Here is an 18,002-nt window from a genome sequence, read left to right as displayed (position 1 = left end):
ACAAATGAGGTTTTCTTCTGATCCGCCTTATCCAATTTGATTTGGTTGTAGCTGGAGGAGGCATCCATGAAGCTCAAAAGTTCATGCCTTGCGGTGGAGTCTACTAGTGTGTCGATACGTGGGAGCGGGTAACTATCCTTAGGGCAGGCCCTATTCAAATCCGTGAAGTTGACACACATTCTCCACTTCCCGTTGGTCTTCTTGACCATCACTACATTTGCCAACCAATCAGGGTAATACACTTCGTGTATGAAGTTTGCTTCTTGTAGCTTTCGTACTTCCTCTGCTATGGCTCGGTCTCGTTCGGGGGCAAAAACTCGTTTCTTCTGTTGGACTAGGGGGAAAGAAGGTGATACGTTCAAACTGTGAACTATGACCGTTGGGTCTATCCCTGGCATATCCTCGTGGCTCCATGCAAAGACATCTTGGTTTTCTTTGAGGAATAATGCGAGCGCTTGTCGGACTCTGGGGTTGGTCAATGTGCCGATTCTCGTGGTTCGGTCAGGCCTAGAATCATCCAATTGTACTTCTTCTAATTCTTCCACCGGTTCTGCCACCGTTCTCTGTTCCTCGATGCTCATTACTTGTAGGTGGTCATCCATTTCCATCATGGTGATGTAACATTCCCGTGCAGCCATTTGATTTCCACGCAGCTCTCCAACTCCGTATTCGGTTGGGAATTTGACCATTAGGTGATACGTGGAGGTAACGGCCCTCCATGCGTTGAGAATTGGCCTTCCTAGAATGGCGTTATAAGCAGAAGAGCAATCGACCACAAGAAAAGCTACCTCCTTGGTTATTTGCTGTGGGTAATCCCCCACCGTCACAAACAGCGTGACTACACCCAAAGGGTAGACCCTTGTCCCTCCGAAGCCAACAAAGGGTGCATTTTTTGGGACCGGTCGTTCTCTACCAATCCCCATTTGCTGGAACGCGGGGTAGTAAAGGATGTCCGCTGAGCTTCCGTTATCCACCAAGACTCGATGCATGTTGAAGTCCCCTGCCCGTATATTGACGACGAGCGCGTCGTCATGGGGGTGGTGAAGGCGTTGCGCATCTTCTTCTGAAAACCCGATTCTGGGGCTATCTCGTCGTGTTACTTTTAGTGAGGAACCTGCCGACTGGACGCTTTGAACTGTCCGCAAGTAGGTCTTTCTGGCCTTTTTGGATGACCCTACAGAAGTAGTGCCCCCTACAATCATCCGTATGTCTCCTACAGGTGGTCTGGGACGCTCGTTCTCCCGTCGGGGATTTTGTTCCTGGTGTTGATCCGTTCTCTCCTTCCTTACGAACCTCTGCAACCTTCCTTGCCTAATGAGGGCTTCAATTTGTTGCTTTAAGTCATAACAGTTCGTCGTATCGTGGCCATGATCGCCATGAAAATGACAGTATCTGTCTCTTGGCCTCTTGTTCGGATCTCCCTTCAGCTTGCCAGGAAACGTCAAGGTCCCTTCATCTTTGATCTGCATTAACACTTGGTCAATTGGGGCTGTGAGGGGGTGAAGTTCGTAAACCTTCCGGTAGGCAGTTTGGGTCGTCGATCTTCCCGTCGTTCTCTGGTTCTTGCCATGTTTCGTCCCTTGTCCAGTTGTGTATCTTCCTGCCTTTCCCTCTTTCTAGGTTTGTCCTCTCGGGCCAGCAAGGCATCCTCTGCGTTCATATACTTCGTTTCCCTGTAAAACACGTTGGACATAGTCTTCGGGTCATTCTTGTACAGAGAAAATAGGAACTTACCCATTCGTAGCCCGTTTGTGAATGCTGCCACAAGTATCTTGTTATCAGCCTCGTCTATCGAGAGGGCTTCCTTGTTAAAGCGGGCTATGTATGATCTTAAGGTCTCGTCTTCTCGTTGCCTGATGTTCAACAGACACGCAGTAGACTTCTTATGCTGGTGACTCCCGATAAAGTGTGATACAAACTGTGCACCTAATTCCTTAAAAGTGCTGATGGAATTAGGTGTCAGCCTACTGTACCAGTCCCTTGCAGGCCCTTTCAACGTGGTGAGAAAAGCCCTACACATGATTTCATTCGGTATGCCTTGAAGATGCATTAGGGTCTTGAAAGATTCCAAGTGATCCAATGGGTCCTTGAATCCGTCATAATTCTCCACGTGAGGCATGCAGAACTTTGGAGGAAGAGGGCATGAATTCACGAGCTCTGTGAAAGGCAAATCTGTTTTATGGACTAGGTCATCCAGGTCGTTGGAGATTCGCCCTCTAAGGGCGTTCATCACGTCCATACGTTCCCTCATCTCCTACATCTCAGCTGCGATGTGAGTTGGCAAGGTGTCCGAGACGGATGACGGGTTGGTCTCCTGCCGCTCTGGTCTAGTCAGGGCGTTGCTACCCTCAGGCCCTTCCGCGTTCCTCCCCTCCGGACTAGCACCTTCCTGGTCTTCCTCTGGCGCACTTTGGTGTGCATTCCTTTGTTGCAGTTGCTCTTCTAAATCATGATTCTGCTTGGTGAGGCGCTCAACCGCCTCCGCAAGCGTTTGGACTTGCCTCTCCAGAGCTGTGGCATGCAGTTCGTCGCCTTGATTGTTGGTTGTTGCCATCGATCGAATGAGTACCATGCAACTTTTGTCTCAGGAATAGAGCAAAGGCTAAACGATCTTCTCTCTTTCCCACAAACGGCGCCAACTGATGATGCTGAAAAAATCACCAGTAAGCTGCAAGCACTCCCCAAACCAAAGCAACACCTGCAAAAAGAAAATAGAGGACCTAAAAAAGAGCACCAGTGTGGTGCCGGCCAAAAACCCTCCGAATGTCAAGTTAGTGTCTTTTTCTTAACCCTAGAGTGCCAGAGTCGAGTTAATTATGCGTACCTTGATGCGAGGGTTTCTGGGGTAATTATGGTGGTGTAGGGTTATCACTCCTGCCTTAGCCAGGAAACCCTTTCCCTTTCGGATAATACTTTTTTTGATCCTACATTCCTTATAGAGTTCTTTTCCATATAAGACTCTTTTATTATGGTCAGACGTGTAACGCAAGAACTCCCTGTGTTCACGATTGTGTGGAGATAAAGCAAAGCTAAGTCAAACATATTAGTACCCGACGGATACCTAATGTTGACACCGTCCAATACGTATCCTTGTGGTATCAATCCGTCGACCTACCTAATGGCGACACCACTCCGTCGTGCTTTATGAAGAAAGATCCGTCTCATATTTTTATCCTCTTCAGCAACTATAGTGTTTGAAATTCGAAATCTTGTTGCAACTTTGTTGTCTTATGGACTAGGAATCACACATCTCTGATATCTTTTTGTTTTAATTTTTGGTTTTGTTTTGTATTGTTTTGTTTTTTTTTGTTTGTTTTTTGTTTTTTTTTTTTGGTTGTTGTTTTGGGTTATGCCCCTTTTGGCAGACAAGAGAAAGAACGAACACAAGATGATCCTGATCATGAATACTCATTATGTTCCGTGTTCATTTGTTTTGTATCATCCAATTTTTTCTCCCTTGAAATTTGGATCCTCTGCATTTAACTTAAAATGAAGACTGTCCATTTTAAGGCTATGATTTAATTTTGAATAAATCTAGGATCTAGATTTTGCCAACTCATTCACTTTGGTTTTCTTTAGCCACAGTTACATTTTCACCACAATTAAATTTTAAATAAGATGACAAAATATAAACCCTATTTTATGCAACTTTAAATCATACGCTTTGAAATTGTCATTCTCAATTTCACTTTGAAATGGGCAGGATCCAAATCCCCATTTTTTATTATGGGAGATCTTAGGGACACATGTTTAAATAGAATATGTACCTTAAAGATCTCAAATAAGTAACTTTGAATTACTTTTAAATTGATAAATACTTTCCTTTCAATAGAAAATAAATAAAAAATAATGACTGATTTTTTGTTCTTTTAACTGGAATCACACCTACTAAGATAAGAATAATAACTTGAGTTTATAGTTCAATTTGAGACTTAAACATAGGTAATGCTTTTGATAGGTAGATAGTGAAGGAAGAAGATGTGGAGTTTGAATCATAAACAAATAAACACTATATTACAAAGGATATCATTACTATTGAGCCATCCATCAACCCTATCATATATACTTTGTAAAATGAATTAAAATATACTTGTGCGTTACAATACCCCCAAAAACATGCAACTTGGGCTAAGTGCTAACCCAATATGCAATAACAAGGTACATTCAATATTCTGAGAGTGAAGCTCGTAGCTGAAAGTGAAAGTCTTCTCCAAAATGATGGCAGTTAATTCGGAACATACAAATTTCAAGAAACACCAACAAGAAAACTATATTATGCTTGCATGAAAAACATAAAACTCATCTAGGAATCATGGAAAAACAAAATTGGATATGGATCCGGTTAATGCAATTTGAAACAAGAGTAATGCATGCACTAGAAGCTAGAACCATGACAAGATGTGCTTGACGCGCATCTCAAACACGTGACGCCACTAGTAGTAGTAGTCTTAGTCCATATTTATTTCAAACATTGCGGCACAAGCACAACCAGCTAGTGCAGGACACACCAGATTCACATTGGGTATTATTCAATATTTTAGATTGTCCAAGCACTCAAAACTTAATTTATAGGTGTCGTACCAGAAAAATAATCATCTTTAGGTCCATTTTATTAATAGTGGCCACGATCAAGTTAAATCCTTGTCTTTACATCCAGCTAATTAAAGGTATTATGCGCATTCCAATTTTCTGAACTAGTAAAAAAATCGGGTGGAAACGGAGACCAAATTCTACTTATATCAAAATATCTTGTTTGATGTTTTAACATGATGGTAATAGAAATTCACTGTGAAATGAATAATATTAGGGGTGGCAATTTGTGTTCGCGTGTCGGGTTCGTGTCGTGTCAAGTCATGAGTATTCGACTACATAAGTCAACACTAACCCGACATGTTTATTAAACGGGTCAAGATTTCTCAACCCTAACACGACCCATTTATTAAACGGGTCAGTCGTGTCGACCTGTTTATCAGATTTTATCAAAATGAAAAATAAAAATTAATGAAAAAACAAACAAATAAATATTTTTAATATAAAATTCAGAACTAACAAGTAATTGCATCACAAATAATCATTCAAAATTAAAGCATATCCCAATATCACAAATAATCAATCACAATATATCAAAGAAAATAAATCACAACAACTAATAAGTTTATATACCTAGAGTTTGAAGGGTATATTGGTAAAATATCATTTAATTAAACGGGTTAGACGGGTTCTATGTGTTCAACACTAACCCAACCCATTTATTAAATGGGTTAGTCGTGTCGACCCGAATATGACACGAACCCGTTAAGCCTCAACCCATAACCTGCTAATTTCGTGTCGTGTCGTGTCGAGTTCGCGGGTCGTGTCAAATTTTGCCACCCCTAAATAATATATATATATATATTTATTTATTTATTTTTTTCTTTTTCTTTTAACAGTTTGGGGTAAAGAAATTTGAATTCTTGATGTCTTTGTTGGAAACACTAGAAGATGTCTCCCAGTTAAATGACATTTAGGCTGGATAATAATAAATTCAATCCCTATAGAATTGAATTTTTTTTTAAAAAAAAAAAACAGCCTAGAGTTATCTATTTTCATCAATTTGTTCAATATGTCACGTTTGACGTCCATAGTGATTAATAAAAATCGTCAAACTCTCTAATATGCCAACAGTAGTTATAGTAGCACCAAACGAAGTACTAATAAGGGACGCAGAGGGGACACTAATCCTTAAAGAAAGATTAAAACTTCGCAAGCTTTCATTACAAAGAGTTTTTCTTTTTGATCTTTTGGTAGTGCGAATCATCAGTAATCATACAGTGGAAATTTTGCACATCATTTGTTTGTTATCTAGGGGCAAAATCTTTTGGCCAACGCATTGCATGTGAATGCTTTACACATCAATGTAGGACTTAGTGCATTTAACTTTTCTTTTTCATGGAACATCCTTCACCAACACTTAATATAGTGGATCCTTTTCCTTTTTTTTTTTTTTTTTTTTGGAGAGAAATTTATAGAAGACTTTATTGAATAAAATTAATGATACAATTGGAAAGAGAAAACATAAGCATTCGTTTAAAACAAATGCCTCTTTCTCTTTGGCAAGACTTGTAAGTGTTTAAACAAACATGAATACAAGAATTGCTAATATAGTTAAAAGAATTTTTTATTTATTTTTTGGTGTGGTTTTGAGAGACTTAGCAACTAAGAGCATCTCTAATTAGGGGTGGTCAACTATGCATAAATCATTTTTTTTTATAGGTTATGCATAAATCATGTTGGAAGATGTTTTCAACCGAACTATACCTTTTTGGTCAACCCAACACACATAGATCAAGTTAGGTTAGGTTAAGTTCGGTTGAATTAGTAGATTGTATTTATATGTTTCATGCCTTGTAAACAACTAGAGAAAAAGTTTAGTTCCAAATTATTTTGGAACTATCTTCCTCCAATTTATTATGTGGCGATTGAAGAAACTTTCCACGTGTAGTTTTAGTCACATGAATTTTTTTAAGAATCATGCAACTTTTTTAAATAATACATATAAATAGTCTAATAAATTTCCATGTAGAGGGTTAGAAGAGATAACTCCAAACTAGTTTAAAGCGAAACTTTGTCCAAAACTTGGACTTTTTCAACAACTTTTTTAACACTTTATTTTTAATAAATTATTACAATTCCCATAATATACTAAATTATATCCTAATTTCATTTAAACTAATTCCTAAAATACCAAAATAAATCAAACTAAAAATTAAAATAAGATTAATAAAATAAACTTATATATTTTGGACATCCTCTCTCTCTCTCTCTCTCTACTTGGAGGAGAATGGCAAGGATGGCGACATAGCGGTGGAGGGACAAGGATGATAAAGAGATGGTGGAGATAGGACAACTGCAATGACCAGTGGCAAGGACAAAAGCAACACGTATAAGAGTGATGGGGGGGAGTGGCAAGGACGAGAGCAGCAAGGAAGAGGTGAGGGCACAATAGAGGAGCGCCACCTCTCTCTCTCTCTCTATGTGGGTGGAGTTTGGATAGAAAGTAACACAAAAAAAAAATTGAGAGAAAAAATAACTATAAAAAATTTATTCTTTTAATAAGATAGAGATAGGATAAAGAAATGGTTGAAAGGTGTGGCTAGAAGATGTTTTAATTTGGGTGAAATGTTGAAGAGATGGCAGAAAATTCTCTAACAATCTGTACATATACGTAGTCTAAATTATCATGCTTCTAGTTTATAGAAGTCTGACAAGTAATGTCCATCTACAACCATGGAAATTGTAAATATTGGATCTCTCTCTCGCTCATTTTCATTGGCTCATGGGGATAAAAAAAAAAAAAAAAAGTAGACACAAATAAAGCTTTAAAAAATTAGACATAATAAACTGAATAAACTCGGACAGACTAGCTGTTCTGCACCTTTAATTTAGAGAAGAAGATGAGCGTGATGGGGGTAGCAAAGGCCAAAAGAGTGTCCAAAGAGTGCACATGGAAGAATCAAAATTCCAAATTAATGAACCAACAACCAGAGGGTGCAAATTCTACAAAATCATACTCACGAAAACAGACAAACAAAGAAACAAACAGACAAAAACACAAGTGGCCACACCACGCCATGTTTTCTGGCTTTCCCATTCTCATCAGTGCTTTCTCTCTCTTTTCTTTCCTTTCATCATCACAAGTCCCACTTTCCCCTCCTACGCATTCTTTTCTTTTCCTAATGTCCCCATTTACCACAGTTTCTGGTCTCCTTTCGAGTCAAAAAGCAAACTTAAAACAGTATTAAGATTCAAAGAAGGAACCACCTTTGCATGATTGCTTTTTACAGGTAATTCAATTTCAAAGCTTAGTATCAAAGGACCTTGACTCATGAAACTCACCTTGTGGGTTTCTAAATTTGATGGGTCCCCTTATAATATCAAAATTCTCATGTGGCTCAAACTGTACTACTATGGTCATCAACACCAATGGATTTATAGCTTTATTCTAGACCCCACCCCATTTTGACCTCGCACTCTATGCAAAAGAAAAAGTGACCAATTGTCAATTTAAAGTTACAAATAGATCACACATTGCTTAAGCTAGCTTGACTGATATAAGTATAACAATAAACTCTGCAGCAGGAGAACAATTTTGGTTCAGACCCATCACATATCCAATGCTGAGTTCCCTTCCTATGCTTGTAGATCTACATCAGGCCTATAAACTGTAGGCATAGTGCCTTATAAAACAGTGGAATACACTATAAAATGACATAGAAAAGACCAGAGTTTAGTTTTGTAAACCAAACCACATAATATAGAAAGCCTGCCTGCTTCTCTTGGCATCTTTCCCACACTCACTCTCAGAAAAACAACAAAAGGGTCAAGATTCCTTGCCCATTCTTCTACTCTTTCTTTTGACAGCTAGCTCAAAGCTGCTTTTGCCATTGATATGAACAAACTTTCCACAATACCTCTCTCTCTCTCTTACTCATCTGCACTTCTTACAATGTTTGTTAATTCTTAGTGATGCCACTGAGTTAGATCTCGGTATTCATTTCAGCATTTATTGAAATAATTGAAAGTAGAGCCAGATGACTTAAGATTCTCCCATGCAATTTATGGTGATCCTAACAAACTTTTTTTTTTTTTTTAAGAAAAAAATTATTATTATTTTTAAAATTCTTTTGAATCCTCCATTCCGTGAATCTTAGAAAGTTAGAACAATAATTAAGGTACATCGATAAATGTGTCATTTTATTAAAAAATAGTTTTAATTATTGAATTTTTACTCAAGTTAATCACAAATTTAATTCCCAGTCAACTAAAGCTTCATACAACACAATTGGCTACAATTCTTTCATTGCTAATTATCAACAAAAAAGAGGGCCACAATTCTCATGGGAATTCTTTACTTCCTAGAAGCTCAAACAACACAATTCAATAGAATCACTCAATAGTAGAATAAAAAAAAAAGAAAAATTGATTTTCCTTTCTTTTCTTCTCTCTTTAACTCTGTCAGCAACCAAGCAGTCCCCAAAAAAAAAAAAAAACACATGACACATTCACACATAAAAATTCTACAATTGAAGCAAGATTGCTCTCATTCTCTGCAAATATCCCATTACAAATTATACCATTTTTGCATCCATGCCATCAATGCCAATAGTAATACATAAAATCTTACACAAAATTAAAAATAATTTTTTTTTTTTTCGTTTTTTTGAAATTTCAAGGAGGCGAAGAACCTGAAACTCTAGGCGAAGTAGTTGGGAACAGAGGCAAAAGCCGTGGTGGCTCCGATTCTCTGGGTGTAGTGCTTGGCGATGGATGCAAAAAAAAGCCCTTCTCTTTAATGGCTTTTTCCTCAGCTTCGGTGTCCAAACACGGCTTAGCATTGGCGGATCGGTCAAACGGGTCGGGTATGAGAGGAGTAACTGGGCTGAGAGCGAGTGCAGGGAAGTCAAGAATGCTCGGAGAGAGGATCTCAGGCTTACGTGGCGAAAACCCAGATAGGGAATTGTGTGAAGAACCAGAAGCAGCGAAGATTGGGATCAAGGGGTTGATCCTGAGGTTCTTGATGGAGTTTCTACGCTCATACAGTTTGAACCCAGATTGGTTTTGCTTCTTGGGCATCATGGATTTGATGGGTGGGATATGGGTCTTGGATGGCGGGTCGGGTACCGAGTTGCTGTTGTTGTTGTTGTTGTTAGATAGAGATGCTTGCTTTGCAGTCTCGGAGGATCCGGTGAGCATTTGGACTACTTGTTTGAAGGAGGAAGTGTCTGCTTGGACAAAGGTAGTCGGGTAAGGGTTGGCGGATTCGGATCTGGTGATGGGTTTTGGTGCTTGGTGTGGAAATGATGGTGGAGTTGGAGGTGGTGTGGGTTGCTGTTGCTGTTGTTGTTGGAGTCCATTGCCACTGCTACTGGTGCTACTGTTTGAGCTGTGGCTGTTTGGTGATGGCAGAAAAGTTGGGTTTTCATGGTTTCTATGAAAGATTGTTGATTCCATTTCTATGTTTCTCTCTCTGTCTCTCTCTTTGTCCCTGAGTTTTTGAGAAAAAAAAAATAAAAGAGAAAAGCTTTGAAGAGAAGGGAGGAAGAGAGAGAGTGTATGCTTGTGACTTTTGTGTGTTTTTGATGGGATTTAAGAGATGAGATGAGGAGGACTTTGTTACTTTCTTTGGTTTGGTAAGAAATGTTTTGGTGGGCACTTTAGGTCTCTTGGTTGTGGCTGCCTTAGCCTTACTTCTCCACGCGTTACTGTTGGGAGTGTGTGAAACACGTTCCAACAGGAGTCTGAGAAAGAGAAAGTGAGAGAAAAAGTGCGTTCAAGTGTTACAACTCAACATGCCCAACAAAGTACGTACTACTACTACTTTTATATTGGTTTATTTGCTTTATAGAGTGTTTGATCTTTGGGTTGTGACTTGTGGTGAGGTCCATCCCAGCTTAAAAACTGTGACATCTCAACTCATTCAGGATAATTGTTTATCCTTCAATCTCAGTTTTTAGTTAGGAGAATGCTATCAAAGTATCATAGATGCTTCTTTATGCAGATAATTGTTTCCATTCGTGTAGATCAATTATGTAAATGAGAATGGGTTATTTTCTAAGATGTGTACTCTACCCTTTCAAAGAGTATTTTAAGTGTCACTTCAAATATATAATTATACTTAAACAAAGTTTGCCTTTATTCTTTTTCTTCAAACATAGTTTAATCAATTTTTTGAGTGATTCCCATAAAAAAATAAAAATAAAAATTTTGAGTGAACTCTAATGGTCGTGGATGGGCTCGACTTGCTTTGTACTCCACATAACAATTAACATCTTTGTTTTATCAAATCATCATCCCATGGTTGCAAATATAATGATGTGGAATGAGTTAACATTGATGTTTTAAAATCATTGAAAAATTAGAGAATCCATGACCCGCTCCCTAAAAAAAGAAAAAGAAAAAAAAAAGAGATATGAAAAGCAAACTTGGTCCAACTTGTTTAGATATTTCAAATGAGGTTAGGCAATTTGTTAAGACAATTAAGATATTGTAATCAAAATATATTTCTTATTGGTGGTTTATAATTTATTAGCTATTTAATTATATTTTTTGATAAGTTTCTTGTAACAATTTATTCATGATCTAATCAAGTACAATTAAAAAATATAAGATTTAAGTTCTATACTTTAGTATACTGGATCAAATATGATGCCGACACATGACCACTTCTAAACCATTAGATACGATGCCAACATGTGACCACTTTTAAACAACTCATATTAGATTTGACCCTAATTAAGAAGATATGGTCCAAGCCAAACCCAAATTAAGAAGACATGGCTGCATGTTAGAATTGACCAATTGGCATATCCAATCTAGAATGAGTTAAGAGCAGAACCCTAAGAAACTGAGAACACGCGCTTTAAAAGGAGAGTGGGTTTAAGTTGAGAGAAACTACAACTGGTAACATGTCATTGGTTGTATTTGGAATTAAAAGACAGCATAGGTGGGGGCGATTTTGTGTGAGAAAAAGAAGAAATCGTCAAAAAAGGTTCAAATTTTTCCATTGACTTGTAGAGCCCTTGAGGCTGACTACGGTAATAAATTTTTTGGTCTGTTTGGGAGATAATAATAATTAATACATATGCATTTAATCTGAACAACTCAAATCATAAAATAAACAATTTCAAATTAATAAAAATTTTAAATTATCTTGGATTTTAGTATATGCTTCCTAGGTACTACGACTGTGCAAGCAAATCTCTATCTCTCTCATTCTTACTATATTGCCCTTATTTTTTACTCTTAATACCAAATTAGCCTCTGCCATGTGGCAGTTTGATGGCCCATAAATGGCCACGACCCACTAATTAATATATAATATATATAACTAATATTACATACATAAATTTTTTTTATAACACTTAGGTTGACAAATTTTTATTTTTTTATTTACTAATAATTTATCACCTCAAAATATATGAAATCTTTCGTCAAATTTTTAGTGTCTTACTTTCTCATATACATAATATATCCTGTGTACAAATTTTTAAGTACATGGCTTCAATGATATTTGTAGTGCTTATGTCCACCGCCCAATAATTACTCATCTTAGAATTTGGCCAATGAGAATGAATTACAAGTACTGGGTATTTGGTCATATTCAAAAAGAAATTCCTAGACATTTTTTTTTTTGGGGGGGAGGGGTAAATTGTGTTATGAGAATAGAGAGTTTGAAGATTTAGTAAGGAGTAAAAGGAATCCTTTTAGAGCATTTTCAAGGATTTTTTTGTCTCTACATTAATGTTTTTTATATTCAAATTTCCTTAATTTAGAGGACTGAAACAATGACAGTATACTATATAACGCTATCAAGCTTGCAAGTTGCAACACTGAGGAAATAAGAGAGAGATATAACTGAAATGATTAGAAGAATTTGGCCCATATCATATAGGTACCTGTTCTTATCAGTATATCATGTCCATACACTAAAGTGGCCGTCATGCTTCAAGAGTTAACTTTGCAACCAAATATGGTAGAGATAGGATTGGTTGCCTTGGCAATTCTGAGAAACACAGTTCCTTTCACATTTCTGATGCCCCAACTTATACCCATATCCCAAGTACATCTTTTTTTTTCTTTTTTCTTTTTTCTTTTTTTTGGCTTTTTTTCCCCCTTATTTTTCAACATCTTTATGTCTTTCATGTCCTATCCTATATATGCGTGCCTAATATATAGATTAGGGGGGTTTTATTTTTCTTTTTAAAAAATTGTTTATTTATTTGCTAAAAAATTATGAGGTTTTTAAAAAGTTAAAAGGGAAAAAAAAATGAAATACCTAGTCTAAAACGCACTATGGCTTTACACACAATGGATCTTATCCCAAGGATTTATTCATTACTAGAGTCAAATCACAAGAAGTTCACAACCCTATTGGACCAAATTTCTTTTATTATTGAGCAGCACAAACTGTCCATATAAATCGGTAAACATACTAATCAACTTTATAAATCCAAAATTCCATACTTATCTTTTACCAAAAATATTCCAAACCCTGTACATATATATTTCCAGAAATGATAGTTCTAATGTTAATTGCCAAGTGCATCCTAGCTTTTTACACACAAGTCAGAGAGACCAATGTCCACATTAATATGATACTTATTGGAAGGAGCTTAAGCTACACTAAAACATGAAAATAAAAAAGTGAAAATGAGAGGTGAATCCAATTCTGATTTTATATATAATATCTGAAAGCAAATGCTGGGGTTATAAAGGTGCCAAAAGGGACCACATATTCTCTAAGTGCAACACTTCCCACAAGGGTTGAAGTGATGTTGTCATGGAATGGAAGAGACTCCACTTATTATAAGTTGGACAGTGCTAGATGCATCCATTGTCTATCACGTTTACAACAATTGTGATTCCACCCAATTGTCACAATGACACGTCCACATGTACATTATTATCACTGAAACGCAAAATTAAATGTACGTATGAGGGTAGAATCTCACAATTTATTAGGGAAAACGAAACTTCTGGTGCAAAATGGCAAAGCCTTTTTATTACTTTCTTTTCTTTCATTGGACCTCAGTTTTTTGTTTCTAGGTCTCTGGGCAAAAAGAGGTTACAACTTACTGTAATGGCTATCTCTCTCATACTGGACATGTATTAAAATTATTTTGGCGTTTATGGAACAATTAGGTTTGGTAGGTCAGCTTGACCAAATTTAATAAGGAACATGGCTGCGATTACGTTGCAAGAGAATACAGCATTTTTATTGGGGAGTATTTAAAGACATGGGGGTTGGTTTGACCAATTTAAGATAGATCGGGGCTAGATTACTTACCCCATTTACATGAAAGTGACAATGGGATTCTTCAACAGCATAGAAGAAGATCATGAACAATAAGACAAGTAATCACCCTCTTAAAATTTTGATGATATCTATAGTAACTCTATTTGAAGTTTTTTTTTTTAGTAAGAAACCTTACGGAGGGTAATTTAATGTGTGAGACCACCTGTAGCTGGTAAGGGATAGAAATAGAATAGAGAGACTCATACAAAAAAATTATATATATATATATATATATATATATATATATATATATATATATATATATATATATGGAATCTAAATGCATTATCAATTATGTCTTCTTCGTACATTAATATGTTGAATTTATAGTTGTTTACCCTTATATGAGTTGAGAGGAAAATGTAAAATGAAAATCTAAATAATTTCACATAAAATAAAATGAGTAGTGTCTAATGGACAGACTCTAATGTACACATAATACACATAGCTGCATTTTACAAAGGAACTCGTGACTTTTAAATGTATCATGTGTACACTAATCATTTCCCAATTAAAAATAAATCCAAAGATAGTGATGAGATAAGTGCATGTTCCTTTTTCGGCTATATATATGGAGCAACAAATTGGTAGATTCGATATAGTAGGCTCAATGTTTTAATGAAAAGTCTCTCTATTAAGAAAAGATAGCAGGCTCAAAGTTTAACCCAAAGAGTAAGGCTGATCGTAATTGGGCTGGAAAGAGTAAGATGTATTCGTCAAATGAAGCATCGAATTAGTATGTACCGTCATAGGCCCAAAGCCTCAAAGTTTAACCCACATAATAAGGCTAATAGTAATTGGGCTGGGAAGACGAATGGAGGGGCTTATTCTATAGCATCAAAGAGAGAAAATGCTTTTTTCTTTCAATAATTAAATTAGAGATGTGAAATTTAAACTCTGAATGTTATGAATACACTAAAGTTTCGAGCTGTAGTTTTAACAACATATTATTGTATTGTATATATATCTAACTATATATCTCAAAAGAAAATTGCTCAAATATATAAATAACTATGAGAATCTAGTTTAATTATGATTATTATTATATATTTTTTTTTGAGAAGCCTATGAGAATCTAGTTTAAAGGCAAAGACTTTTTATTTTTGGGGGGGAATGGGTTTGAAAATAAAAAAACGATCATATCATTTTATGTTAGGGATTTTAGTCTAGATTCAATGTACTTATACAACCTTTTTTTAAAAATTTAAATTTGAGGGAAGTAGAATTTGGCCCCTAAATATCTACATTGGAAATGTAAAAAAATGTTAACAAGTTGAATTACATCCTCTTGGCCTACTTATACAACTATTACTATTGTAGTTCTTTTTTTTTTTTTTTAGAGAGTTTCAATTATGACGTCCGCTCCTGATGATAAAAGATTTATCATCAGACCAAGACACCAATTAGTTTTTGGTGTAGGCAGGGATTGAACCTCAGATCTCTTATACAACCATCAGAGACTTTACCAATTGAGCTAACTAGAACCCACACTATTGTAGTTCTTATACAATACAATTAAACTACACATAATTACCTATATTATATTCTAGGAAAGTCTTTGGTTGGATTAAGGTTACTCTCTTGTAAGTCATAACACAATAATTTTATATATTAAGATTTTTTGTAGTGGGTATAGGAATCGTATCAAACTACATTAATCTTTGTTTTTACTTCTCACTCACTTTCTCAATAGCATGAACAATTCTAATCATTCACATGGCTATGAAGTATGAACAAATTAGTTTCCTGAAGGAACTAGGCTGCATCATATCATTCTTTCTTTAAGTACTATTCAAGGAGAATACCACTATAGTAAGTCAGCTTCATAATTATAGGGTTTGTTTGGTTGGAGGAATGGAAAAGTGGGAGGATATAAAATAGTGAAGGGATAGAAAAGTGGGGGGGATAGAAAAGATTTTGTTTTCTCTCGTATGTATTTGGTTGGGTAAATAGAAAAGTAGAGAGATGAAAAACTCATTTGTTTGGTTGTGAAGAAAAATGAGAGGATGTAAAATATAGTTGGTATGAATTTACAATTGTATCCTTATTTGTTTTTAAAAAGTAATAAAAAAATTTTGTATATGGACACTTATTTCAAAAAAAAAAATTGAACACAACCAAGGATTCAAAAAAATGAAAAAAAAAAAACCCGAAAATAGAAGAAACGAAAAAAAGAAAGAAGAAATAGACAACGAAAGGCAAAGAAGAAAAAGGAAAAAAAGTGAAAAAAAAAATTGAAAGTTACTGGAAAGAACAAAGGACAATTTCGTCCAAAAAACCACCAAAAGCCTTTCACATTTTATCTTTTGTGTTTTCTCCTCAATCTGGAGACATCATTTTTTGGTGGGCCCAGAGAGAAAATAGTGAGGCCCCACCATTTTCTCTCCTCCTTCTCCCTCCCAAACAAACACCCGTCTCACCCATTTTTATCTCCTATTTTCCCCTCAACTTTTTCCATCATTTCCAAAATCCATCCAACTAAATATATCATTAAGGCACAACTTGCTTTAGTACACTAGCAACAACCAACATGATTTTTCTTGGGCTAAAGCTCACCGCCACTGGAAATCTATTTTAAATTCCTTTACTAAGCTAAGCTGCTAGAGGTTCTATGGTTTATAAGTTTTATATATTTCAATTGTTACAATAAGCAAGGGAAGGAGGGTCTAAATCTTAGACAATACCACTAAATTACAAGACTCTTGACATTAATTTATGCATTAGATATTACATATATATATATATATATGAGATTTATTAATAATCTTTAAGTGTGGGATGAAAGTTAAATCAATTAACACTTAAACTCATATCAAACAAAAAAGCATGTTGATCTTATCTAGCAAAGTGAGAAACCACATAAAGAAGACTCACCTTGCTAACAGATCAATGCTTTGAAGGTTTTAACCAACCCCTCAATACCTATAACACATATTTGGATTAAAATAACAAAGGAGATTAAAGAACGCAATTAACTATGACAATTACAACTCAAGAAATAAAATGTTTTGAAAAGGTTTAGAGAAATCAAATTAGAACAATGTTGAGGTCCAAAAAATCCCAATGAAGAAAGCCCAGATCCGAGGAATTGAACTATAGGCCCTGTAGGAATCAAAGGATACATGGCCCAATTGGTGTTCTTGCAAAAAGAAGAACTTAAGAAGAGAAGTATCGGATGGAGTGAAAAAGAAGGCCTAATGTCAAAAGAAAGAAAATAAGTGATGAAAAAGCCCTATATAAGGAGTAGATGACCTAGGAGATGGGATCCCTGAAAGCGGTCCTCAGGAAAAGCACATCAAGAAAAAGGAGGGAATCTTGGAATAGTTCATAAGAATCAAGTTCCTTGGAGAAAAGAAAAATATGAATGGACTTATGATGTCCCAATAGGTTTTGAAGTTCAAAATTCAACGTGAAGAGTTCAAGGAAACTTGGCTAGAGAAAAGTATGGAAAAAAGGAAAAGGAAATTGAAGACTTTCCGAATTCATCCATCTCGAAGAAGAATCTATACCATTTTCAAGAAAAGGCCCAACAAGGAAAAGTCACTATTAAGGCCATAAAACCTTTGACATGTCCTTTTTAAAGTCCTGAACATGAGTTCTACCTCATCGACCTCAAAAGGGGATTCGACCTACCCAAGAAGATGTCTTTTATGAAGGGAAAGACAACCATTGCACTTTCAAACATGGGTTCCCAGAAGAACAAAGTAAGAGAGAATAAGGAAAGAACAGTCACCTAGGTTTCAGAACAAAAGAGACCAACTCCAACACTAAGAAAAAAAAGGGGGGAGAAGATGGTAATTTCAATCCTTCCAAAGACCTACATAAAAGGGGTAAGAAGATAGTTGTGAGGGAAGCAAGTTAAGAAACAAGAAAATGAGAGAAAACACACAATAAAGAGAAAAAAAGAAAAAAGTACAAAATGAGCTTTAGAACTTAGGTTGACTTCAGTGAGTGAAAGAAACATTATAAAAAGTATTTTAGTGATATCCAAGGAGCCACTTTGATCCAAGGACTTAAATCTCACAAGTCTTGTGGACCAAAAAGGAGCTAGCCATGTCTATGATCTTTGAGGCTTATAGGCTTTGTGGAGTACCTTTCAATAGGGATTTAATGTACTTAAATACTTGATTTAAATAAATAAAGTTTCTTGAAGTATTTCATACCTTAT

General features: G+C 35.9%; 1 protein-coding gene across 1 annotated transcript; it reads right to left on the bottom strand.

Annotated features, from left to right (window-relative positions):
• Window positions 1-9,054: 9,054 nt before the first annotated feature.
• Window positions 9,055-10,334, bottom strand: LOC142636542 (VQ motif-containing protein 4). Its single transcript, XM_075810797.1, has one exon. The coding sequence runs from the start codon at window positions 9,988-9,990 to the stop codon at window positions 9,208-9,210; it is 783 nt and encodes a 260-aa protein (XP_075666912.1). The 5' UTR covers window positions 9,991-10,334; the 3' UTR covers window positions 9,055-9,207.
• Window positions 10,335-18,002: the final 7,668 nt, after the last annotated feature.

Source organism: Castanea sativa, chromosome 5, assembly GCF_040712315.1.
Source record: "Castanea sativa cultivar Marrone di Chiusa Pesio chromosome 5, ASM4071231v1".
In the NCBI taxonomy this organism is placed as follows: Eukaryota; Viridiplantae; Streptophyta; class Magnoliopsida; order Fagales; family Fagaceae; genus Castanea; species Castanea sativa.
This window is presented reverse-complemented; position numbering and strand designations above follow the sequence as displayed.